We start from the raw sequence: 27,655 nt of genomic DNA, 5'->3' as shown, positions 1-27,655 counted from the left end.
GCCACTCTCCACCACACCCCCCGCCTCCGCACCGGACCCCGCGCGACTGTGGCCCCTGAGTGACAGCAATACACAATTATCCATTACCAAAATTAAAAAAAAAACACAAAAGGTAAGTTTGTCAGCTCACCTTCTTTTCTTAGGCTTTTTATCCCTTTTCGCTTTTTTGTCATCATGAACACTTTCAGGGGACGGTTGCCTCTTGATCGCTACAAATCAACGCAAATTTTCATCATAAAAGTGAAAATGAGAAAACTTAAAAACTCCAAAACATGAAGTATCACCGCCAAATGTACATTTATTGGCATTTTGACTTACGAGGCGTGGGCGTAATGGTGGGCGTGGGCGTGAGGGGTTTCTGTGTGGCGAGGGGCGCTAGGGGCGCGAGGGGTGTTATGGGCGGGGGCGGCAGCGCGGCGGGGGGCTCATCATCCACTAAGATCACATCCTGCGAGTCAGACTCGTATCCGCCCCACGCTGCAAACATACAAATTTCAAAGTTAATTAAAAATTTTTTTCACGTTTATGTATATCTAGCTATATTTGACTAGTACTAGCTAGTACACATTTTGAGACAATATAAGCTGACTTACCAGGGCGGGCTTGCGTGCGTGGGCTGGGCACGGCAGGACTCACCACATTCTGGAAATATAGTTAATTTTTTACTGATTTTCTAAGTTTTACTTGACTATATAGCATTGTACATTACTGCTTATATCTGAGTTCTTATAGATATAATGTACATACCCGTGTGAGCGCGGGCGAGGTGAGCGGTGTCCCGCCCAGTCGTCGCATCTGACGCTCCGCTGACGACCGGTTTGAACCTACATACAATACTATGTTTAAATAAGAAATGTATGTAAATGTTATCATATATTAAATTCAACTGACCATAAAGGTATCCCAAATAAAAGAACCATCAAATGGCACCTCACACTTTATAATCAGTTAAGCTGTTTAGGTTATCACCAGAATAAACAAAATAAAACCCTAGCCATTTTGCATTAAAAAGTAAAAGATATATGATAGGAAAGTGTATTTTTTTTTTATATCAAAAGGTGGCAAACAAGCAAGGGGCCACCTGAATCCGACAAAATAGCAAAGTGACCGTTGCCCATAAACATTCGCAATAACAGACGCATTGCCAACCCTCAATCGACAGAGGAGGCGAAAATAAAGAGGATATTTCCCCTTCCTATGCGTGTCATCCACGGTCAAACCCTTTCCCTTTTCATCCTATTCTTATGAGAAAAAGGGTGCAAAGGCGAAAATAGTCGATGGAAGCGCATTCATGTAATAGTTTTTATATACTTAGTTAAGCTATACAATGTCTCAAGGAAAAATATCAAGTATTGCTTTGTACCAGTGTGAGCGGGCGAGGCAACAGTTGGTATGACGAGGTCTCGCCATCTTTTCACCAGCACCTTGGCTCTCCTCGCCAAAGTCTGGTCAGTCGTCTTCCGTCGCAGCTCGTTGACATGCTTGCCCAGTCGGGTGGTCTGCAAACCAATTTATATCAACCTAAACTTATCTGTGGGAACATGAAACTCCTATAATTCAACGAGTAACTGAATTCAGTCCCTTAAACATAACCTTTTTCACATAGCATACATTAACAATAAGTTTCTCTAGTTTTTGTACATTCAACAATATTATAAAAGATGTTTTACAATGTAATTTGTTTTAAAATAAAATTTGGCAGCGACACTATATGACGTCACAAGTGGGCAGAGGTAATACAAATTAACAAGACAATTAGTGAACTATAAGTGGTAGACAAGTTTGCCCCTCGGAACTTAATTTGCCCCACTTCACTTAATACTTGGCACTTCCTTACCTCCAACAGCTCTTTTGTAATATTGATTTTCTCCAAAATGGATATAATTTCGTTGACAGCGTGCATGTCGACCACCTGGAATTGAAATATTAACATATTAATATTATACTTAAATGCCTGCTGCATAGGCATGTATCTGAAAAGAAACTCAAAGACGCCCGTGTCACCCCTGATTAGAGTAGACTCATTTCCCTCGCAATACAAACGAAAGTATAGATATAAATCTTGTATTTAGCAAAGACCTGAATCGCATATTTAATCACTTTTGAGAGTAATCAACAATTATGGTAATTCCCAAAATATTACTTTCTTCCAAAAACTTTCTTTTACCACATCAAAACCAAAAACAAACTGTAAAAAACAAAAATTAAATGTTCATCACAAAAAAAAAAACATTATCACCAGATACATGATTTATCTGAAAATTAAAAAAAAATTGTACACAAACACAAATTCAGAATCCAATTTCTTTTTTTAAAGTTTATCAAACCGTTTTACGAGCGTCGAATGCAATCAATCGATTTATGTGTGCATTGAAAAAGTACCATTTCCTATTGTAACCAAAGATTTGTTTTATTCTTTAATGCCAATGTAAGAATCTTAATTCATCTTTCACTCAATTTTAATGAATGAAAGTGCTTGCTTCTCATGTTTAATGTTTACTTAAGTGTAAGGGACTGCCTTGGTTGGCAATTAACAATTCTGAGTGCAGTAAAAAGATTACAATAAATCATAGAATTCTCAACTCTATATTATAAAGATATTTATTTCTTAAACATGAAAATTGATGAAAACTCTAGAAAAATCCGCAAAACAATGTTCATACTTAAAAGAAGAGTAAATTATATTACTTTTAACAATTAACATAACTTTATCATAGAAGTAGGAAGTAATGTTATCTTTGCAACTATGTTTTGAACAGTTAACTAAAGATAACTTGTCTTATTCTCTATGAAAAATCAAAAACTATGTATATTTTTACCAAGCGCTAAAAGCAGCTACCTAATCTTTTAAAATATAGGTGTAAATCAGCTCTGAATTAGCTTAGATCAAATTACATATGCTTGAACCGTTGAGCTGTGGCTCAACAGTAAAATTTGCAACAGCTCAATACAATGTACTATAACCATGTTAGTTGGTGAGCCACAACCTAGCTGGGGACAACACACACCATGAGCTGATCTGCAGATCATAATTTTTTGCTGAGTTAATCATGTCTCAAATGCACTGATTGCTTGATGTGTTGGTTCCTTTAGACAGGTCAAAAGTATGCTACATTCATCTCCGATATGTTCCAACCCCTGCCAAACTCACACACCCTTATAAGGGATATGTTATTATTAATAGTCCCATATAAAAAGTGGTTACAAAGTGTTAACAAATTATTAATAAACAATAAATGTGTGATATCACCAATTAATCTTATTTGATAAATGATAGCACAACAAAGTATCGCACACAAGTGAATAATGGACTAATCAGTTGAAACATTTTCAAGAAATCAACAAAATAATTGAATAGAGGTATCAACTCTTCTGTTTAGGAAAAGGGCTAGTTGATGACTACTAAAATGTGGTAAGACTTGTATGACATCTATTTAGTGAGAACAAAAGTCAAGTAACAAAATTTACATTTAAAAAAATAAGATTTTTATGGCATCAAATATAATGAGAATAACCTCTGATAACTATATTAAAGTTTTCAAGTTCTTTAATGCATACTTTTCGTCCACTTTTGGCTAAGTAACAAATAAGATTTTTCTGGTAAAAATATATCATGTACCAAGGAATTAAAATTTTATCAATATCTGCTTCTTCAGTAATGTACAGTTCAGTACCATTCTAAGTTTGTTAACACTACAAATGGTAAATGACTATTTGTATTATTTTCATGGGATTTCAATAAATCAGTTTCAATACAGTATTCAGGTTTATAATGCTAGATGTATTGAAAAAGTTTTTGTTAAAAGTCCATGCTGTTGAACACATGGTAACAACATGTGGTGGAACTGTCCCTTAAATTTAATCAAATCAATGTTACAATACTTGTCTTAACCTCATGGTTATATGCTTAAATTATTTTATTTTTAAATTAGCACTCATTATGTACTGTCTGTTGCTATGGAAGTTTTACAGGCTTTATATAGTCTGTAATTCCAAGCACAAGGATGCTACATTTTATAGGATATTTATATGTTAGATTCTTAAAATAACTTAAATATGGCATCATGGAATGCCAATGCTACAGTTCATGAGGTAACCTCTAAGTTGTAACACACCTGTAAAGTTTGAATTTTCCACATTTGTAGGCCTAAATTACATGAGATTGAATTAAAATAGAGATCTTTTTTACATCTCAATTACCACATGCAAAGCAAATCTGTGTTGCAATCATCGAAGAGTTCAGAAATGACATCCTTATGCTAAATTGTTGCGAAAACTGAACTGACCTGCAATTGCACCATCAAAAGTGAATAAATTGATATAAATATAGTTACAATCTTGTTGGGATTGACGAAGGCATACGCCACGGTCAGGGTGACCGCCACACCGCCAGCGCTCGAACCTCGGCGCACTAAAGTCAGCCGCGAGACAAAACACATTTTCACTGCCAATCAGCCCAATTTTCCGCTCGTCGGAGCGACCTGACGAAAATCTACGGGAAAGGTCACGCGTGGCACAATTCCATACTTTCACATTGCAAAACATTTGGCACTAGGGACGGAGGGACGAGCGCTGGCGACGTCAGTGGCCCCGTACACCGCACTCGAATCGCTCACGTATCCATACAGACACTTTTCCTTTCAATAACGTGATAATCATGCTCAGCTATGTTCACTTAGGGCTTCTATACTTCTTAGTATCATCACAGAATCATAGTTTGTCTAGAGACAACCTCCTAAGAGGCAAAATTGTAACTCGAATCGGGTGACACAGGCCTGTGCAGGACGTTTCCGTATCTTTGAATTGCTTATCAGACTTTTCATCTTCAAAACCATGAAACTTACATTGTAATTGTTATCCAACGCATTCAGAAGTCGATTACTTAGATCATGAGCGTTATTACTCATTTATAAACGAAAATATTTAACTAAATACGACGAACGTGTCTCGGCTGCGTCGTAATGGCGGACCGACGACTACGTATGCCCGTGCCAGGGCATTTTAGCCGAATAATTCAGCTGATATCTACTAAGGCGACGCACACTCGTGTTTTTCCGTTTCTTTTGACGGTGAAAATTTGAATCAACGCACTTTTGTCGATAGATGGCGTTGACCGGATTATTTTATACATTGTAGAATTGATTTTAAACATTTATTTGTGATTCACATTTAACATCAAATAAAGATAATTAGGAAAATTAGGTTTACACTCTAAAATATACTAATTTAAACGTGAATTTTATATAGTTTTAAATTAAAGTACGGCAACATTTATAAGACTTGCCATTCAAAATAAAAACAAAAATGTTTGACCCAAATTCTATCCGACAGATGGTGGCACAATCTGGAGAAGTAACAGAGTATAAAAGTTGAACGTTTTTTTTTTTAAAAAAAAAGAAAAATCGTCATTTTCAAAAAAGTGTTTCAGACTTTAAGAACCTTGATTTTACAGCATAGTAGTAAAGTGTTTAGAAATAGATTAATATTTATATTTTAAAATTGAAAATATAGGTTCATATATGAAAATACACAAATGTTTCGTTGCAACTAGACTATTATCAGTTGTTTGTATTAATGGTTGTTAACCGGTTGTGAAAGTTGCTTTAAGAAAAGAATCCTGCAAATTAGACAAAGTACCCAAACTACAAATAAAGTTCTGTGAGAATTTCTGATCGCAGCGAAAGATTGGATTTTATAACAGAGCAACACCGAAGTTAGGCCATCTTTCAAAATGTAAAAGTGTCACTTTTCGATCGTACAAAGTCGTGTGTCGTGTTTGAAAATTATGGCTTAAAATAAAAAAAAAATAAAGTCCTGTTTTCTACCTTAATATTATGCGAGTAAATTCGCTTAATATACTTGTGCAAATTCATTGGTGTGGTGTTATTATCGTGAAGTAAAGGGTAATAATTGATATGTGATCATAAATGGCGATAATATCGGTATATTTGTGTGTTATGTTGTGAGAGAGCGATGGATCGGCGGTGTTCACAATCTGTCCGGACGCTTATTTTCGATGATTCGGACTCGGATTTACCGAACATCGGTAAGAAAAAGGATCTATCATCGACGGGGGCTCCTTCATCTTTAAATCAGAGTGCTGAAGGTATGATAACAAAACTTGTATTGTTTCTTGATTTCTTGATTAGAGCGCGCTAATATATGAATTCAAGGTTTCTTCGTCTCTCATTGAGAATGTAATTGAGAGTGACCATAAATATTCCCAGCGTATTGGATCGCATTGATACACAATCAATTATTTACACTTATGTATCAAGCAATCAAAGACATGTTAAATACTGATTTACGTATTAAAGAGAATATTTAAGTAACTACTCATATTTATCACTATGATTTATATTGTAATTAATCTCTTGTACTTTTATATTCACTTGTGTTTTATGAAATTTGTAAAAACAACTGAATTCATTCTAAGAACTATGTTTTTCACAGTCAATTTATGAGTATTTTATGGGAACAACTAATTGGTTATAATTTTCTTTATTGTTTATTTTCTTAAAAAGGAAACTACCATCTCAATCTGTCTATTTGTTGGACAGTTTTATGTTCACCATAAAACTATGGTTGTAAGTTTTTTCTATAACAACACAACTTGCATAGTCAACCCAGAGAGGTAGGTAGACCATACACCTTCATTTATAGTCTTGACACCTCTTTTGATTCTTTTTTATAATATTTTTACTATGAAATTTGCTTAATCTTTTCTATAAATAATACTGTATATACAACTGAGAGCTAAAAGTGGAACAGATAGCAACACTGTTTATTTACAAAAGTATGTTGCCTTTGTAACAATTGGGTTGTGGGAAAATGTTATTCATTATTGTAACTGTAACACTATTCAGATGCTGTTTTGCTTATCTCTTTCCAGTTATATCTGTAATTAATGAAAAAGATTAGATTTTAGTATTTGTTATAAAAACTATATTCACTAGTCTTTAAAGTGACATATTTTATAAGCAAGGAATTAAAAAAACAAACTCTTATATCAAGAATGCAGAAATCAGTTAGACAGTTAATAAAATATGCTATGTGTTCTTCCAGACTATGTGCTATTATTCAACTATTCATCTACCACCTATGCATAAATTCATAATTTTTAAACAAATAAAATGATGAAGTACTAGCTATCGCCCGCGGCTTTGCCCGCGTGAAATTAAAAAAACTAAAGCGAGTAGTCTATATCTTCATCCAGACTATCCCCTACATCTGTGCCAAATTTCATTGAAATCCATTCAGTTGTTTAGGCTACAAACTCCAACAAACATCCATCCACCCATCCATCTATCAAATTTTTTGCATTTGTAATATTAGTATGATTAAAATGGACTTGTCCCATCACAAAGCGTGCAAGTTAATTTATAATTTTAAGTTATTGTCAAAAGTTATTTGTTTTTTTGTATAATCTTTTTTGTGTTTAATAAATATTTTTTTATTTTTTATTTTCATAAGATAAGGTCAGATAATCACTTTTTTATATTATAAGGTTCCACTGTAGAAGTAATTCATAATTTTTTTTATTGATACTTCACTCTAAAAATATCTAAAAAATGATCATCATATTAATTCTGACTATAAATCTGACACTTATTGCAGTTATTACCATTAATTCTTTACTTGTATATATTTGAATAATTGCCTAAATAATGATGTATAATTTATTTTTAGTATATAAAACAATGCCGACATAACTGTATATTTTTAATAACCATGACCTTATTTCACATTGAAGTTGTATACTTTCAGTTTATGTATAAAAAGGCAGAACTAATGTCCGAGTATGTAGGCCATCCTATTTGCATTGGTTTTTACAAGGCGGCAATAATGCTCTTCTAATGCCAAACTGTTGGTTTGTGATGCAAAGATTTTTTATTAAGTCTGTGTATTATTACAAGATATCTTGTTGTTTTTTGTATTTACAGTGTTACTAGTTTTAATAAAAATTGCAAAAAATATTCATATATGTTATTTTTTAGGTTGAAAATTGAATAAATTAGACGAAAATTATTCATAGGTTAAAATCCATCATACTATACATACTATAAGTTTGGATGGATGGATGTTTGTTAGTGTTTGTAGCCTAAACTGCTGAACAGATTATGGTGAAATTTGGTATAGATGTAGAGGATAGTCCAGAAGAACACATAGGCTACTCACTTTTGGTTTTTTTTAATTCCACGCGGATGGAGTCGCGGGCTAAAGCTTGTACTATATAGATGCGAAAGTTGATGAATGATGAACGAAAAGATGGATAGATGAATGGATGGAATCTATATGTTTAGTAAATACACGACAGCCATGATATTTTTTTTTTTAAATAATATAGGGTGGCAAACGAGCAAGTGGCCACTTGAATCCACCGAATTGGAAAGCGACCGCTGCCCATAAACATCCGCAATTGCAGATGCGTTGCCTACCCTTAATTGACGGAGGAAGAGACGCACATAAAGAGGACATTTCCCCTTCCAATGTGTCTCCTCTACCATCAAATCCAATTTTCCTTCCCATTCCTTCCTCTTAAGAAAAGAGTGGAAAGGAAAAGGGACTAAAATTACGCCTCCGGCACCACACTCATCAGACGAAACGCGGAATTGCTCCCACTTGACGCCTGTTTTCTGTGTGGTTATTACACCGGGCGAGCCGGCCAATTCGTGCGAAGATGTTAAAGCAGACTCTACTACTGTAGACTGACCACATGATAGTCGTAATCGTAACGCAAGACTTAGTTTTAATGAATAAATGTGTCGCAACGCAAACATAAAAAGATTTATAGTGCCTTGTATATTTGTAGTTTTGATTAAAGTTATGGTTGTTTTTTGCTTGTTTTATGTTTACGTTTTAACAGCACTTTAGTTACGCAATTAATATAAAAGGTCGTTATTGGCGTCCGTTAATCCGATAGTGTTAATTGTTAGTACGTTTCCATTGCCAAAACATTGGTTTTTGGTTTTTTATCTCGACTTTGTTGGCGTGTGCGAATTTGTATCAAAATTGTACTTATTACGAGATTACAAATTTAAGGAGTTAATTAGCTGTTTACGCATTTCATGAGTTTTTAGGTTAGAGAGGACTTCTTAATGAAAAGAGATTATTCATGCCTATGGAAAGCAACACCAGTGAGATCGCAAATACGTCACCAGAGATTGTTAGTTACATTGGGCGCATATAATCATCCATCCGCGGAATTTTTTGGTTTTGTGACTGAATTGCCACTGTTTGAATTGAAGATGCATTTACAGATTCACCGGACTTAAGGTGGAGGCGCAGATGGCGCTTAGCCTATTCGTTTACGAGTATCTAAGCTCGAGGGCTCCCTCAGGAGACTCGACAGGGGCGGAACTTCGTTATTATTACAGGATTGGGCGCGTGATTCCTCTGAGTCCCGCCGATGACTGAAATTTTGTTAGGCCCAGTTTCTATACAGTTTGTATTACACTGTAAGGTGGGGTTTATGAGATATAGTACTGTGGTAATCCAATGTGACTTATACAACTGTTGGCATCGTTTGAGTGAAAGGAGCGGCAACTGGGCCGATCACGATCTCGCTCTTTGTAGCTTATGAAACTAGTGGCATACTAGGGTTTTGCTTGTTTTGATAGGTTAATTTTATATTCTCATATTCAGTACTAGTGATAAGTCGTATTGTATATTGTTTTTTTTTATAAATTAGTTGATGTTATATTATTTATGGTTTACTAGCTTTTCCCGTACGACTTCATCCCCATAATATTATGAAGATTTTATTTTATTGTTTACATTTGTCAACATATCAATAGCAAATGTCAAAATGACATAACATTTAAACCATGGCAACCTTAATTCCTTGATGTTGACAGTAACTTATGGTCTCTTTCCCACATTAGGGTTTTTATCCAAAATATTTACCCCCTAAGTTTAATGGCGTGAAAATATATAGCCTAAAGGATAAAGTAAGTGTAGGGCTTTTAATTAAAAAAAATTCATTCAAAAATATGCTGTAATTGATGACATCTTAGGCAACAAAGAAGTGTATGTTTACGCTTTATAATAATAGTATAGATTATTTTTTTAAATAAATAAACGGTTTCACTAATTTTTCTATAAATTTACTTGTTTCATTGTCTTGTGTTTCAAGGTTTTCTTAATGGAATTTTCTATTAAAATTGCCGCGTATTGTATTCACTTTGTTGCAAATTAATTGATTTTGTATCGAACCAGTTTTGTCTGACTGTACACTTTTATTTTTATCAAAATGTCTAAAGGCTGTACCCAATAATCTCGGTCCACTTTGACTTCTACGTTATTTTTTTATAAGGATGGCAACGTTTATCGAAATCGTTAATCTTTCGTTTAACTAGGGTAAAGCCTTTTTGTACATTCTTTCATATAGAGCTTTATGTGTAAAAAATATGACTGTTAGGGTAAGGATTCTATTCTTGTTGGTTCATAATATTGGCATTTGTTTCCATGGATTCAGCCTAATCTATCTATCTTATTATACATATACTAAAATTTGAATGTCTTGATCATCACCAGCTCACTATACGTCCCCACCGAGGGGCTCGGAGCCTACCCTAAAGTTAGGGTGACTAGGCCATAGTCAACCACGCTGGCCAAGTGCGGGTTGGTTGACTTCACACATATCTTTGAATTTCTTCGCCGATATTTGCAGGCATCACGATGTTTTCCTTCACCGTAAGAACGTCGGGTAAATTATGTACATATGAAAATTCGAAAAATTGAAAATCACATCGGTACATGGCGGCGGGATTCGAACCCAAGACCTGTAGATTACAAGTCATGTCAAATAATATTCCAGTTTTCGGGAAGATGAAGTATTTACGTTGCTGATAAAGGAAATTGCATTGAGATTTTTTTTTGTCTGTCTGTCCGCAAGTCGCGTTTGTTCCTGGTAATCTCCGAAACGGTTAGGCCGATTTCGACCGGACCTTCACTGAAGGGTAGCAGACATAGAAGAGCATATTATAGGCTACTTTTTTATCTTAATATCTGTTGCCCGCGACTCCGTCCGCGTGGAAAATAAATCAAAAGTGAGTAGCCTATATGTTCTTCCAGACTATCCCCTACGTCTATGCCAAATTTCATCGAGATATATTTAGCCATTTAGGCTACAAACTCTAACAAACATCTATCTAATCTTTCGCATTTATAATATTAGTTAGATTGCGTGGACGAAGTCGCGGGCAGCAGCTAGTAAACACTATTACGATTATTTTTTAATTAAATAAATTTACATCACACAAGTTATGTGCCCCTGGTTATATAAACATAGAAAGTACATTCAATCGGGGTCAACTTAATTACATATCCGAATTCTATTTCCTTATATACTCAGTATAAGTAATTATATCGTAATTGGTTCGTATACGAAAACAATGGACTTGAGTGTCTGGGGAAATTATTAATAGTTTATATTTAATGGATTGCCGTAGATATCTTGCTATTCTCTGTGGAACTAAAACCCTGTTAATCAATGTAAGATATAGGCCGATGTTTAGGGTTGGATTTTTTTAGAATCCGTCAATAATCATTGACACTGTAAGACTCCCTCATTGGAATATTTTAGTTTTTATAAGCTAAATATTATAGTATTCTTAATATTCAGATAAACCGTAGAAACAAGTCGGAAGTCGAATTAGTTTCTTTCGTACCACTTTTTAGTCCCACTATCAATAAGGTGACAGATGGAACCATTAAGAAATAAAATAGAGTCAACCGTCCCCGCAAAAGGTGGGACGGATGAAACATGTTATTCTCATCTGTCCCCATGTGGGGACAGAGCGAGTGACAGTTGGGAATTATCCGATTATCCGGATCGAACACGGATTTGCGGCCAGACAGACACCAAGTGTATGAAAAAACCGACATTTCAATTGTATTAGTATATAGACTTGATAAGAATGAGTTCTACTTAAGTTTTAACTACAAGTACACCCATACGCGTATTATATTTATGACGTCATCATACAATATTTACAATTAACACCTGTACAAGTCATGTTTTCACTGAATTTCTACTAATAATCTTAGTAAATCTTAGAAAATTAGTAGTAGTAGAAGTGCTTAGTCTCGCTTTCCTATGAGCTTATATGAAGTCCGGGGTTGCGCATACTACTCGATTTTTAGTTGTGCAACTAAACAATTGAATGGACTGAAAAACAATAGACAATCGCACAGTTGTGCGACAGTTTAGTCAAAGGTGTGCCTCTTACGTGTATCAAGTAATTCTAAATGGTTTGAAAACTACATTCATTCTTTGTTAAGAAAACTTTGTTTTAATATGTCAGCATGCACAGCTGTCTTTAGGAATATGAGTCAGTGAAAACATGACTTGTACAGGTGTTAAGTGTAAATATTGAATGATGACGTCATAAATGTAATACGCGTATGGGTGTACTTGTATTTGAAACTTAAGTAGAAATCATTCTTATCAAGTCTATATACTAATACAATTGAAATGTCGGTTTTTTCATACACTTGGTGTCTGTCTGGCCGCAAATCCGTGTTCGATCCGGATAATCGGATAATTCCCAACTGTCACTCGCTCTGTCCCCACGTGGGGACAAATGAGAATAAAAAGTTTCTTTCGTACCACCTTTAGTCCCACTATCAGGTGACAGATGGAACCGTTAAGAAATAAAATAAGTTCCAACCGTCCCCGCAAAAGGCGGGACGGATGAAACTTTTATTCCCATCTGTCCCCACGTGGGACAGGGCGGGATGACGGTTGGGAATAATCCGGATAATCTCAAGTAAACCGTTATTAACGGGACTGGAAGGTTGCTAATGTGCGCGGAAGTCATATTTTTTATTTCCGCGCTGAAGTCGCAGGCAGCCACTAGTGTAGGTTATTGTTTTTTGACCTTTACTTAACTTTGTTTTTGTATTGTTAACTTTAGACTGAAATAGTCGTGTGTAGCAATTAGCATAAATATCAATGGATTGTAATTCCGAGACCTTCATTTGGACGTCTGCCAAAATAGTAGGAAACAATGCTTGAAAATACTAGTGTTATTTTAACGAAGTTTCTTTTTTAAAAAATGAGAATGTTTTAGAAAATAGGGGAAATTGTAGAATAATGAAATTGTAACACTCAACTAAGCCTTATCAGTACCAAATTATAAAAAAACTAGCTGTTCCCGTGCGATTTCATCAGCTTAAAATATTTTATTGTTTACATGTGTCAAATTGTCAATTGCAAATGTCAAAAATGACATGACATGACAAATCTTGACAACCTTGCTTCCTTGATGGTGCCAGCAACTTATGGTCTCTTTCCCACATTAGGTTTTTTATCCAAAATAATATTTACCCTCTAAGTTTAATGGCGTGAAAATATATAGCCTAAAGCGTGACGTAGGTGTAGGGCTTTTTATTAAAAAAAGAATTATTCAAAAATATGCTGTAATTGCTGACATCTTAGGCAAAAAAGAAGTGTGTGTTTACGCTTTATTATAATAGTATAGATACATACGGCTTAAACACTATTCTATTAAATTTTTTACATTTGTCAGATTGTAAACGGAGCTTAAAAAGCGAAGTGCTTAAGATATGTTTCGCTATTCAGCCGTAAATTAATTATTTGTACGCACAAATTATGGATAAAGCCATTATTTTATGTTGCGACACTGTCCGCGTGGAATTAAAAAAAAAACAAAAGCAAGTAGCCTAAGAGTTTTTCCACCCTATCATCTACGTCTATGCCAAATTTCATCGAAATCCGTACAGCAGTTTAGGCCACAAACTCACTAACATGCATCCATGTAAACTTTCGCATTTATATTAGTAAGATAATTTATAGATAATTGTATAAAATCTCGTCTGCGGGTAATTTATAAGTCCAGCGGCGATGACCGAGTTACCATAGTATTCAGTTCAAGGTTGTGTGGTGGCAAGTTCGATTCCGTTCGCCACGCAATCGTCCTCTAACAACTATGAATGAAACGTGAAAGGTTATGATTAAACTCAATTAGTTTATTAATTAATATTGTCTTTGGTATGCAATCTATATTTCTATACTATTATAATAAAGCGTAAACACACACTTCTTTGTTGCCTAAGATGTCAGCAATTACAGTATATTTTTGAATATTTTTTTTTAATAAAAAGCCCTACACTTGCGTCACGCTTTAGGCTATATGTTTTAACGCCATTAAACTTAGGGGGTAAATATTTTGGATAAAAACCCTAATGTGGGAAAGAGACCATAAGTTGCTGTCATCATCAAGGAAGCAAGGTTGTCATTTTATGCGGATGAAGTCGCACGGGAACAGCTAGTGTTTAATAATAAAAGGAATATGTATGTTTGTTCACTTTTATCTCGGAAACTAACAGTCGTATATGAAAAAATATTTTTATTGTCAATTTTCTATGTATTGAAGATGGTTATAGCCTATTTAATATCACGCTAACACTGATAGGAGATGAGTATAAAGTAAAAAAAAGTTTGGCGTTAATATTGACTACTACGAGTAATACAGACGAGTGGAACAATGCATAGTTAGTCTAAAAAACATAGGAATAAAATTATTGATGTTAAAAAAAGTTTATCCATTGGGAGTTTTTCATCGCTGTAATAAAAATTGTATTTTCAATTTCTCTTTAAATCCCGGTCTTGTTTTGTATAAAAATTAAATAAGCGCCTACAGCGTAGCGGAGCTGTTTTATTAAAGAGAAATTCTTTGATAGCACAAAATGAAAAATACTCGCTGTATAAAGTTACAAATATAAATATTAGGGTGACCATGTTATTCAAAGTTGAGATAAAAAATTCGAATTCATATTTGTGTAATAAGTATACCAATTTATCGAAGTTTCTAATATTTATGTGGAGTTTCTGTCTTATTCCCGTATTCTGCAAATAAAAGTTGTCACCTAGTGACGACTTTATAAGTAGACGAGCTGTCGCCCGCAAACTTAGTTAGCGAAAATTTGGACCACCCGGTCGGCCATTTTGATAGCGCGGAATTTTAAAAAAGTAACCTATAATATGCCTATCCATGTCGGCTACCATCCAATGAAAGTCCGGTCGGAATCGATCCAGCTGTTTCGAAAATTACCTGGATCAAACGCTGCTTGCGGACAGACAGGCAGACAATTTTTTTTAAATGCGATTTTCGTTACCTGCAACGCAAATACATCATCTTTCGGAAATCTGGAATTTTCTTTTGATACTTCAAACAGACACTCCAATTTTATTATATGTATAGATTTTAACATGAATTCTTCCTATTTGAACATCGTTAATTATGTATTTAATTTATATAAAAAAAAACACAGACGAATTGAGTACCTCCTTTTTTTGGGAAGTCGGTTAAAATTAAATTATCTTTGTAAAGAGGTAAGTCGGCTTAATATAGTAAGTTTTCAGTTAAGTGGTACGCATGATCTAGTAACTGGATGTAATGGTAGGCGGACGCCCACCAGACTGAGTAATCGAGACCCGCATGTCGACCTGGTTAATTACAAATACAATATGGTCCCTAACGCGACACTTTCGCGTCACACGGCCTCATGAGAGTGAAAGTCGAGCTTATATCACCCACCGATTTCTGCTCTCCTGGTACATTAGGAAACGTTTAGAGAGATTTTTTTTTTCGTTTTAAAGGAGTGTTTATATCGTTGACTTGATGTGGGCACTGCCGAGGTCAACATATTTGAGAAAAAAATATTTTTTTAATAAAAAAAAGTGGTGTCAGCAATATTTATTTTTTGGTGAAATTATTTTTTTTTTGGGAATGCACCTTTATGAGCAATAATCCATACTTGTACTAATTTAATTTTACTTTGTGTTGTATGGGAAGTGAATTACAAACGTATTTATACTAAAACTAGCTGTTGCTCGCGACTTCGCCCGCGTTAAATTAAAAAAAGAATATAAAAAATATAGCCATGTTACTCATATAAATATACCTTTCTAACAGTGAAAAAATTTAAAAATTGCCCCAGTAGTTTTAGAGTTATTTCAATATTCCAAAAATACAAATCTTTCCATATTATTAGTATAAATAACATGAAATAAATAGTTATAAGAGTTAAAATTCAGATCGAGTGTAACATTGCGTGTGCTGAATCAGTTCGGATAGCATTGGCTGACACGTGCCTTTCGATTCGTCGTGTTTGTAACAGCAAAAAGTAACGTTTCCATTAACAGATAACATCCATCCAAATAACATTAAAGTCATCGATCGTAAAGATTAAGTTCAACTAAGTATAGTGCAGAGGTTTTTTTTATAATATAAGGTGGCAAACAAGCAAGCGGCCACTTGAATCCTCCCAAATGGAAAGCGACCGCTGCCCTTAAACATCCGCAATTGCAGATTCGTTGCCTACCCTTAATTGACGTAAGAGAGACGCACATAAAGAGGACATTTCCACTTCCTATGCGTCTCCTCCACCGTCAAGTCCACTTTCAGGCACACTTCGATCTCCGAGGGTAGACCGATTTTGACTTGTCTCGTTGCGAAAAGCAAGGCAATTTTTTTCTAAATAGAACACCGTGGATTTCCCCGACTAAACATAAGCCAAAGTCCAAATTAAACTGTATCTTAGTCCAAGTGTGATTTATGATGTAACAGTAATTATGTGTGTTGCCTCACGTGCTTAGGAACATATGGCACGTGAGGTGCAATGGGAGGGGAGAGGGGGGTACAAACTCGTAAACAACATGAAAGCATTTGGACGGAAGCCGAATTAGCCCACGTGATACTATTTCTATGCGAATCTGGAAGTGCTGGGGATAAGTCTATTTATTTGAAGATCTATGTTTTAGTAATGTTAGATTTTGTCTACATCTCAATACTAACGCAATGTACATTAGAAATTGAAGTACTTGTTGTTTTTTTTTTTTATCTTCCTTTTTAGTTTATTAGTTTTTTAAAACGATTTAATTAGATTTTTGTTATGTCTAAATTCGTGTAAAGAGCTGGCAATTGTTTATGCATTTTGATTGTTCTGTCTATATTTTATACTGTCTATACAGCCGTAATGTCGAAAGTCAATGTTTTGTAACAATCAAAGGTACTTTGTATGAGATTGTGTCTTCTTTATTGAAATAAATTTATTTGAATACTCTGTGTTAATGTCGATGTAACTAATGGGATGTATTTCTCATTTTAATAGGATTACAATAAGTTTTGTTTATATTTACTGTTATTCAAGTCGTTATATTGACATTGTAGATACTAAATAACTATATACAACACTGGTTTTTGCCCGTGACTTCTTCCGGAATTAAAATCTAGTAAATGGTTGTGTTATTCAGCGATTATGTAGCTTTCTAATGGTGAAAGATTGTTTTTATTAGTGATGTACAAAAATCCATGTTTCCTCTAACTACACTAATATAAAAAAAGGAATGATTTGTATTTTTGTATGTATTGAAATAACTCAAAAACTACTGGGCTACTTTTTAAAAATTCTTTCACCGTTATACAGGTAATTTTTCTATGAGTAACGTAGTTTTTAATTTTGCCCGGGCGAAGTCCCAAGCGACAGCTAATATGTCTAAAATATTAGTAGAGAAATCATTAATAATCTCCTTCTTTTGGGAGTTGATTAAAACTAAAAAGAAAAAACATTATTTACTGGACTCGTGTCCACAATAGTATGTTATGTAACATTTTTTTAAATGATACACAATAGCTTCATCCTTATTCTCATTTAAAAACTGAGATAGTAATAAAAAGTAGCGTTTGTTTACAGTACTGTTCACCTAGTTTAGATATACCGTCGTGATATAAACATAGTGTATGTGCATCAATGCATCAGAATCATTCCATATTAAGTCTTAAGGTAACATGAAGAAAAGGATTGCAACCTGCGAATCTATAGATCTTATTCTCTTGTAATAAAGGTCAATTTCATACAGCATTCGTTACTTCTTAAGGCTTGTAACGTGTTACTGTCTATGGACTCTATGACGTATGCATTAAAGGTCGCTTTCGCCGAGCTGCGTTTATATTTTCAAGTTTGCAACGTGCTATTATTAATGGACTCTATGTAGTAAGTAATTAAGGTCAGGTTCACTTAGCAGCTTTTCACCTTGGCTCACTTAACGATAACTCAGTTTAGTTTGTAACCGTGCTAAGTAAATGGCCACGTTGTAACGTTTTACTTGAATAGATGAGGTTTATAAACATTTTAAATTACTTTTTTTCTTATAATTCAATTGTTGTTTTCTGTTTTTTATGAGGGGTCTTTAAAAATTGATATTTTAGTTTGAGGTTTTAGTTTGAATTAAATTGCGGTATTTTATTTGTGTTTATGTAAATCTTTTAACAAAAGAATCTTGCATTTTATTCTTTAAACTAGCTGTTCCCGTGCGGCTTCATCCGCATGAAATTATAAAATTTTACTTTATTGTTTATAATTGTCAAATTATCAATAGCATATTTATGTCAAAATGACATGACATGACAAATCTTAGCAATCTTGATTTCTTGATGTTGGCAGCAACTTATGGTCTCTTTCCCACATTAGGGCTTTTATTCAAAATATAAGTAAGATTAAACCTAAGTTTAACGACGTGAAAATATATAGTCTAAAGCGTGACTTAAGTGTAGGGCTTTTTATTAAAAAATAATTATTCGAAAATATGCTGTGATTGTTGACATCTTAGGCAACAAAGTGTGTGTTTACGCTTTATTATAATAATATAGATTACATAAGGTGAATATTATAAGGTTTTCTTGATAAATATAAGTTGTATTTTGGAAAAGATAAATGTTTTCTTTCTTATATCTGTGGTAAATTAATTGAATTGTGTCCGTTGATATTGTCAAAGTTATTTAGGCGGAAAGATTTCTTGCCGTGTCTGGCGTTGGTCCAATTTCATCGGTATAATAGTTTTCTATATGGGTTTATTCCTCAACTTCGTATAGATTTATAATATTTGATATACTTAATCAAGATTTCTGAGTACCCAAAGATATATTTTTTTCAACTATGTTTTACCTATATTTTTTAAACCTTAAGTACTAGATGTTGCCCGCGATCTCGCGTCTGTGAAATTAAAAAATAATAAAAATATAGTCTTTGTTATTCACTATTAAAGCTTTGTAATGATATAATTTTTAATATCGACCCAATAGTTTTGAGTTATTTTGATATATACAAAAATCCAAGAATACAAATCTTTCCTCTTTATAATATTAGTATAGACTAGATAAAAGTATTCAAATCATAATTATGTTCTGATTCGGTTATATTTTTTGATTAAATGTGTGAGTGAAACATTCTTTTTAAGCTTGTTATCAAACATATATGTATTATTTATAAACATTAGTTATTTCAGGTGTGGTGTAGGTGTGTCCCGAAGTATGACGCAAACGTCCGCTATGAAAACGTAACATACCACTTATGAGACAATTTCAATATAATTGATATGTTTTCATGAGCAAAAGGTTAAAAGCAGATGAATTGACAACCTCCAGCTTTTCAGTCGGTTAATTAGTAACCTACACTGTTTCAGGCTGGTCTAACCCAATTTTCAGATTTGTTCAGCAGTATTGAAGTTACGAGACGACAAATATCTACCGATGCACACTTTCACATATTTCTCAAGCAAGATGTAATTTTAACAAATAATTAAGGTTACTGTCACACCCAGATATACTCCCTTAGTCAAAAATTTAAGATTGTTAATGTCAGTTGGGTTTGCCCTTAAGTCTAAACTGGCATCTCCCCAACCTTGTCCTACTCCCGTAGGGTCGACGCGTCGGGATTTAGTTCAAATAGCTATCATCCGTCATCTCAGACTTCAGTCACTTCTTGATCGTGTCACCTTTCACGTAATCCATCTCTTTCTAGGTGTATCTCTATCATTTTAAAGTTTTAAGAAGCCTAGATTTTTTGAAGCCGTAGCCTTCCACAACTGATACCACTTCTACTAAATTGATTACTATACAATTGATTCCCTTAAAGCAAGTGTTCTTAAAGTTGTATTTCCCTTGTCAACAGATGCCAGCAAGGCGTTGCGGAGCAATCTCCTGCGCATGCGCAGGTCAGCACTCGGCAAATCGGCCCCAGCGCTTTCTGTCCATGTGGTAATTTAAATTTATTATATTCTACATTCCGTGGAAGGCATTGGGGAAGGTCTATGTCCAGTGGTGGGCAGATAAAGGCTGGTGACGATGATATACGTAAACGTCAAAAAAAAACAAAATCGTGATGACCAGTGTTTAGTTAAGTCCCAGTCACTCCTAATTTAGAGTAGGCTCGAGTCTTTTTCTGGGGATGTATACGTGGGGTTTATAAAAGTTAAACACATATAACACAGTTTTTATAATCAATTCAGGAGGCCAACAAAATGTGTTGTCCGATAGTTTTTTTTATAAGATAGCTGTTTCCGTGCGGCTTTATCCGCATGGAATTATAAAAACTTTATTTTATTGTTTACATGTCTCACATTATCTATTAAAATGTCAAAATGACATGGCATGATTATAAAGCATGGCAACCTTGCTTCCTTAATGTTGGCAGCAACTTATGGTCTCTTTCCCACATTAGGGTTTTTATCCAAAATATTTATCCCCTAAGTTTAATGGCGTAAAAATATAGAGCCTAAAGCGTGATGCAAGTGTAGGGCATTTAATAAAAAAAAATATTCAAAAATATGATGTAATTGCTGACATCTTAGGCAACAAAGAAGTGTGTGTTTACACTTTATTATAATAGTATAGATATCTGCGAATTTGTCTAGCGTCTTGTATATGTTTGTGTGTACAGAAAGAGTCATGTGCGGTGTCAAGGCGGCCGTCTCGACTGCCTCCTCCGCCACCACATCACAGGCTATCTCTGGTGGTAAGTTGTCATTTATCTCACAAAAATGCGAAAGTTATGATGGATGTTTGTGTAACCTAAACGGTTAAACGGATCTGGATGAAATTTAGCATTATTTTAGAGAATAGTATGGAAGAACACATAGGTTACCTGCTTTTTTTCTATTCTACGAGGACAGAGTCGCGGGCGAGAGCTAGTATTAATGAGAGTGGAAATTATTTATAGAACGTGTAAACATTTTTCGTCTATAATATTATTATGGAAATGCTGATTTGACTTTTTGTGAAGTAAATAAAATTAAAGTTGCCAACACATAGTCAAATCTCATATGTATTAAATAACGAGTATTATTTTTTCTGATACTTTTGCTGAGCAAACGAGATTCTGTTCACGTATTACTTTCCATTATTTTCACAGACTCATGATGTTGACCGAATCAATTAGGTAACTTAAAGTAAGAGTTTGTTTGTTATGCGTTTGTTTTTCGACTCTATGGTTTTTTGTTCTGGCTTTAATTATTATTATACTTTTTATAACATAAGGTGGCAAACGAGCAAGCGGCCACCTGAATCCCAAAATGGCAAAGCGACCGCTGCCCACAGACATCCGCAATTGCAATTGCATTTTGCGTTGCCTACCCGTATCCGACAAAGGAGGAGAGGGACATATAGAGGATATTTCGCCCTTCTAAGCATCTCCTCCACCGTCAAATCCACTTCCCCTTCCCATCCTCATAAGAAAAGGATGGTAAAGGGAAAATTAAATTAGGCCTCCGGCACCACACTCATCAGACCGCGGAATTGCTTCCATTTCACTCCTGTCTTCTGTGTGGTCGTGGTATTACACAGGACGTAATATTCATTCATACTAAGATGTTTAAGCGGGCACTACCACTGTTATATTTCTATAAGGACTGCGGTCAATTAAGATGAAGTTTTGATGTTAATATAGATTAGGACTGACTAATGAAGCATTGGTTATCTTAGTTTTTTAAATAATGAAAGAGATGGCAAAATTTTATTGTACAAATGTCTCGGCTTAAGAAAGTCATGGAGATAAAGGTTAAAAAAATTGGTAGTTCTAAATACGGTTGATTCATGTTTCCTTGCAACAGTTGATGTCGAATTGCAAATTTTGTGGTTTAACCAAAGTTACGTGCGTGACGGTTAGTTAAACCACAATTCAAGGTCGAAATAGAACTGGCGATGCCCTTAGTGAATAAAGATTTACTAGCTGTTCCACTGGGACTTCATCCAAATCAAATTAAGAAAATTTTATTTTATTGTTTACATGTGTCAAATTATAATTTGCGAATGTCAAAATGACATGACATGATGACAAACCATGACAACCTTGTTTCCTTGATGTTGGCAGCAACTTATGGTCTCTTTCCCACAATAGAGTTTTTATCCATTTATCCCCTAAGTTTAATGGCGTGAAAATATATAGCCTAAAGCGTGACGTAAGTGTAGGGATTTTTATTAAAAAAACAACTATTCACAAAAATGCTGTAATTGTTGACATCTTAGGCAACAAAGAGGTGTGTGTTTACGCTTTATTATAATAGTATAGATAATATATTACTGGAAGTTTTTTTTTAAGTCTTTGGGTACTAAATTGTTTGCCCCATATACAATCACTGACGAAAAGATTTTTAGGTAATAAATCTAATGTTGACTTTTTTTACTAACGCTACAGAAACTTTGGTCCATACAATAATTTATTCATTAAAAATGTTCCAAAAGTTAAAAACGCACCCTTTTGTTCCAACCCTTTAAATTCTAACACTGCTTTAAGGGTGCAGTTATACCACGTTATTACTAAAGACCCCCTGTTAACTCATCAGTGCTTAAAAATCGCTTAATATGAACTTTAACCCTACGTAATAAGATTCAATAAAAATCCAAGTATACTAATGCATAGCAATGTACAGGAAATTTTCCCACAGCGAAGGGCCCGTGATTGAGTTCAATAGTTTATGAACCTCCCCGTTTCCCGCTTGAGAATGTATTCCCCTCTCCTTCCCGTTCTCCCCTTCCCCCTTTCCAATGTTCCCCTTAGAACTCTGTTGACCTTTATGTCAACAGCAAGCTTAGCCCGCGGCAAAGCCTAGAAATATATTCAACTTTTCTATGACGATATGATAAAAAAAATGTTTTGTTTATAATGGTTAAATTAGCTATTCATATGCGGCTTCATCCGCTTGAAATTATAAAAATTTTATTGTTTATATTTGTCAAACTCTCAATTGCAAAAGTCAAAATTACCGTTACCATAATATCCGTTTTTTAATGTTGGTAGCTTGTACTTATGGTTCCTTTCCCAAATTAAGGTTTTTTCCAATATATTTACCCCCTAAGTTTAATAGCGTGAAAATATATAGCCTAAGGCATGTCGTAATTATATCGTTTTTTATTAAAGAAAGAATTATTCAAAAATATGCTGTGATTGCTGACATCTTGGGCAACAAAGAAGTGTGTGTTTACGCTTTATTATATTAGTATAAATTGCCAGTTTCTCATGTTTTTCTCATAAAATATATAATTCTTTTTGTGTGCCGAAAAAAGTAACATTTTATGAGATTTTGTTAGGTATTTTCTTTATATTATTTTCATCGGTTTGATATATTGGAATAATATGTCACATTTATTCCCGTGAGAACTCGAACTGCGGACGCCTTTAATTATTTGTTGTTCTTGGCTACTCTATAATGTTTTTGTTGGCTGTAGATCATTGGGTAACTGTATAACGCTGCTCTGTGGTAAAACCGGTCCAAATGATGGATAATTTATAATATTTTCGATATGACGTCTTCAGACTTGGCAAATATTTCTGTAACTATTTGTTTAGATGAAAAATTAGTTACGCACGATTTCTCGGTCGAATTCGATAATCAATCCCGGATGATTTTTTGTCAAGCAAAAGTTTTTTTTTAATTTACTTGCTTATTAGCTGTCGCCCGCAATTCCGATTGCGTTTTTAAAAAGAAAAGTTAGTAGCCGAAGTGTTTTCCAGACTATCCTTTACGTATATGCCAAATTTTATCGAGATCCGTTTAAAAGTTTAGGCTACAAACTCTAACAAACATCTATCTAAACTTTCACATTTATAATACTGGTAGGTTTTATCGATCTAAGGCCCAATTGTAATGGTGTTTAGTATAGACTTCGTAGGGTGCGGGCGGCACCTCCCTTTTTGAGAATCGAAAAATGTGTTAGCTGTTCCCTTAGATCTAGTTTAGTTCATCGGCGATGCTCGTGTTTACATTAATCGACATCAATAGGTTTAAACTGTAAAAAAAGTAACTTGTAAAAAGTAACTAGTAAGTTATAACATGGGTAACTTCCAGAGCAGGGTGAATCGGAACTTATTGAGCTAGCGCGCATCTGTCCTTCGACCGCGTCTTCACTTAGCTTAGTTGGAATCCTGGTCAAGCGCTGGCTTATTTATGTTAAAAAAATCTTAAATATTCGAATCGTACTAAAGGATCGATTATTACGTTCAGTTTATTTTTATATAACTTTTAATTTTGAATTGCAAAATATTAGAAAGTTATAGATTTTGTACGTTTTTAGCAGTTTAGTAACATGAAATGTATGACTAAGCGAGCGCTTGAGTCGAGTGTCATTGAATAGATGTCGAGGATGCTACAAAGCTTTAACAAGTCGGTCGATAGCTGTATTCCACTTGTTTGAAATATCTTCATCCCTCTCTTTATCTATGAAAAAATAGAGACAACATTTATTATATGTTTCGGCATTTTATGTGACAGCTGACGTGAATGTATTTATATAATCTTATAGTATCTGGAAATTTTAATTGTTACGAAACATTTTTTCGAAAGTCAACTTTTTGATAAATTCTTGATAAATCCTTATTCAAAGATTTCTTTGTGACAATTATAATAAACTAGCTGTTCCCATGCGGCTTCACCCGCATGAAATCATAAAAAGCTTATTTTATTGTTTACATTTGTCAAATTATCAATTACAAATGTCAAGATGACATGACATGATGACAACCTTGCTTCCTTGATGTTGGCAACAACTTATGGTTTCTTTCCAACATTAGGGTTTTTATCCAAAATATTTACTCCCCTAAGTTTAATAGCGTGAAAATACGCCTACAGCGTGACGTAAGTGTACGGCCTTTTATTAAAAAAAAGGATTATTCAAAAATATGCTGTGATTGCTGACATCTTAGGCAACAAAGAAGTGTGTGTTTACGCTTTATTATTATAGTGTAGATATAATATTGTATATATTGAGAGTTTCAATAAATACGGGACTGATCGAGACCCATAACGCAAATAACACAGATGATTTACATACAATGTAAAGTAACATAAAACAAATACATTAAGTATGGGTCAAATGACAAGGTCCGTATTAGTAAGTAGTGAATTTTAAACACGCTTGCTAATCGCATATTAAATCTTATGTATAAAAACAATAAGTCAAACTCTAACAAAACACATTACGTGATTACCTATAGATAAAACACCCAATTTCTTATATTCCATGAATTGTAGAGCCAACATAAATTTTAATCGAACGAAAGTACAATCAGGGAATCTTAGTATGAACCTTTAAGGGTATAGTTTAAGTTTGTAACATAGAGATGACGGGAAACAATAACCAATAGGATGTAGTTGTTAAATGTCTACGAAAAAAGTTCGGTCAATGGTACACGGCTAATGGCTTATTATCACGTCAGCGTAACGTATTGCTAACTAAATTACTTTTTTTGAAAGAAGCAAAGTTTGTGTCTGAAAGGAACAAGGCATTTTTTTGTAAGTGAAATACCGCGGATATCCGCGATTGTACTATCTTGAATTTGGTTCTATAGGACAGTTTAGTTAGGGTCACTGTGCGCATTCACAGTGAACTTTGCGTCGCTTTTGTTTAACTTGTTTAAGGCTGGTTTAGTCTAAGCTAAATAACTAAAGTGTACATCTATTCCTGTATGTAGATAGCACGATGCGTGAAAGAGAGGTTTGATTATGCAAGGACAGGTTGGGCGTTATAGGCCGGTCTACAGTTCGCCGAACCCGCGACTGGGTTCTTTTGTTTTTAGACCATCGACTAGAAACAACTGGGGTAGTTGTATGTATTAAGATAACGTGATTTTTATGTTACGTCTTTGTGTGAGTAGTGCCGACTTTTAAAAGAGGAAAGATTTGTAGTTTTTTATTTTTGTATGTATTGAAATAAGTCAAAAACTACTGGGTCGACTTATAATATTCTTTTACCATTAGAAAGGTAATTTATCTGTGAGTAACATAGGCCATATATTTATAGATAACAGCTAGTAAAAAATAAAAAGATCTCTAATCACTCAGCAGTGTTATGAATCTTAAATAAGCTTTTATTAAGAAGGAATTAAAAGGAAGTCAAGTGCCTTGACGTATTATGATGCACTTTTCATCGTTGCTTATCATAATCTATTTGAACTTTATAAAGTGAAATATCGATGTTTATGTAAGTTGTAAATCTAGTACATTCAAACAAGGCTACTGTGCTGTTACTTTGATGAGTAATCGATATATTTTTTGTGTAACAGCTACGTGGGTGAATTTATAATGGTGTACAAAATGTAAATGCTTAAGTTGTATAGATTTCGTTGTACCAATAACTTAATTCTAAGAATGTTAGACTCTTTTTCCAATGTGCGACTATAGTATGTCTAAATAAGATAGATTAGAGTTTGATAAATGACGCATATGAAGTATCGAATTCAATTTGTATGAAGTGAAATGCCACACTTAATAGACAGGTATCGTAGTGACGAACAAACACGCATAGCGAACAATTTTGAACTATCGATATTCGGTTTAAATAATTATCGAACTCACTAAAATTATTATTTTCTTATTAACTAATTTATAGGACAATTCTAGTATTGATTAAGGTGTAGAGTATTTAGCGATGACAGAAATAATAGCGAAATCCAATTTGATTACGCACGGCTGTAGTAGTAATAAATATTTATTTACTCTTATTATTTGTTATGGACATTATTAATTTGAGAAAACAGTGTTTTTTTTTTAAATTCATAAGTTATAACTATAAATCTATCGGTTCCAACTTCTATAAGAATAAAAATCGAAAATCGATAAGATTCATGACTGATTTTACACAACCCATCCCTACTAAATATGAAGTGAATTGTTAAACTAATCTAAATTATTTAGACACACTATAGACGCGTGATTAGTCGCGCGCGACAATTTCTATAGCTCTCGGTCGTACCAATAGAAAAGTACATAATGCTTTTCAAGTTCCGGTCGTGTGTCGGAGCTAATCGTGCGCGTGGAAAAGGGATTTTATATTTATAACATGTGATCAGTTAAAAACTTAGTAGTCTGTGTTCTATCAGACTATGTTCTACATATGTGGCAAATTTCATTTATATACACGTAGTAATAACACATTGATGTTAAGATTATCATATTAGTGTGAAGTATGAGTATGATTTAAGTCTTGTCTATTTGTCCAGGTTGGTTCAGGGCGGTGCAGTTCCCCGGGTACGGGCCCACTGTCGCCGGCGGAGGGCCCTCGTTGGCCGCACGCTCACCACGCCCATCCTCTGCATCACGCTCTTTTGTCGTCCAGTGTCAAACGCGGCAAGGAGATGTAAGTATCCATCTGAATAAAAGAGTAACGTTTTATAAGATCCCTTAGTAATTGATTGTCACGATTCAGGCAAAAGAGACTACCATTTCACATAGATGGTCCTTCAAGCAGGATTAATTGTATCCAATGCTACGATATTTTTGTCTATTTTGTAACTAACTTTGTGATCCTTACGTCACACGGGTTTCGATTTTCATACTTGAGTTCGGTGTTTCTGT

General features: G+C 34.3%; 2 protein-coding genes across 5 annotated transcripts in view; one reads left to right on the top strand and one right to left on the bottom strand.

The window, feature by feature from the left end:
• LOC106111270 (mediator of RNA polymerase II transcription subunit 26-like) overlaps window positions 1-4,784 on the bottom strand; it is a 9,210-nt gene extending 4,426 nt beyond the window's left edge. Inside the window, exons 1-8 of the mRNA XM_013293296.1 lie at window positions 4,287-4,784; window positions 1,838-1,912; window positions 1,364-1,499; window positions 748-824; window positions 594-642; window positions 319-477; window positions 131-209; window positions 3-55 (exon numbers count right to left, since the gene is read on the bottom strand). Coding sequence (XP_013148750.1) covers window positions 3-55; window positions 131-209; window positions 319-477; window positions 594-642; window positions 748-824; window positions 1,364-1,499; window positions 1,838-1,912; window positions 4,287-4,439 — 781 coding nt within the window. The 5' untranslated portion in view covers window positions 4,440-4,784. The remainder of the gene's footprint in view (window positions 1-2; window positions 56-130; window positions 210-318; window positions 478-593; window positions 643-747; window positions 825-1,363; window positions 1,500-1,837; window positions 1,913-4,286) is intronic.
• A 957-nt stretch (window positions 4,785-5,741) lies between these two features.
• The window catches only part of LOC106111394 (microtubule-associated serine/threonine-protein kinase 3), a 51,005-nt gene continuing 29,091 nt past the window's right edge, over window positions 5,742-27,655 (top strand). For all 4 annotated transcript variants that reach the window (XM_013293461.1, XM_013293463.1, XM_013293462.1 and 1 more), the window contains exons 1-4: window positions 5,742-6,106; window positions 19,981-20,066; window positions 20,749-20,823; window positions 27,301-27,437. In XM_013293461.1, the coding sequence (XP_013148915.1) occupies window positions 5,974-6,106; window positions 19,981-20,066; window positions 20,749-20,823; window positions 27,301-27,437 (431 nt within the window). In that variant the 5' untranslated portion in view covers window positions 5,742-5,973. The remainder of the gene's footprint in view (window positions 6,107-19,980; window positions 20,067-20,748; window positions 20,824-27,300; window positions 27,438-27,655) is intronic.

Source organism: Papilio polytes, unplaced genomic scaffold (assembly GCF_000836215.1).
Source record: "Papilio polytes unplaced genomic scaffold, Ppol_1.0 DF824169.1, whole genome shotgun sequence".
Taxonomy (NCBI): domain Eukaryota; kingdom Metazoa; phylum Arthropoda; class Insecta; order Lepidoptera; family Papilionidae; genus Papilio; species Papilio polytes.
Note: the sequence above shows the minus strand (reverse complement) of the source record. Positions and strands in the feature narration are given on the sequence as shown.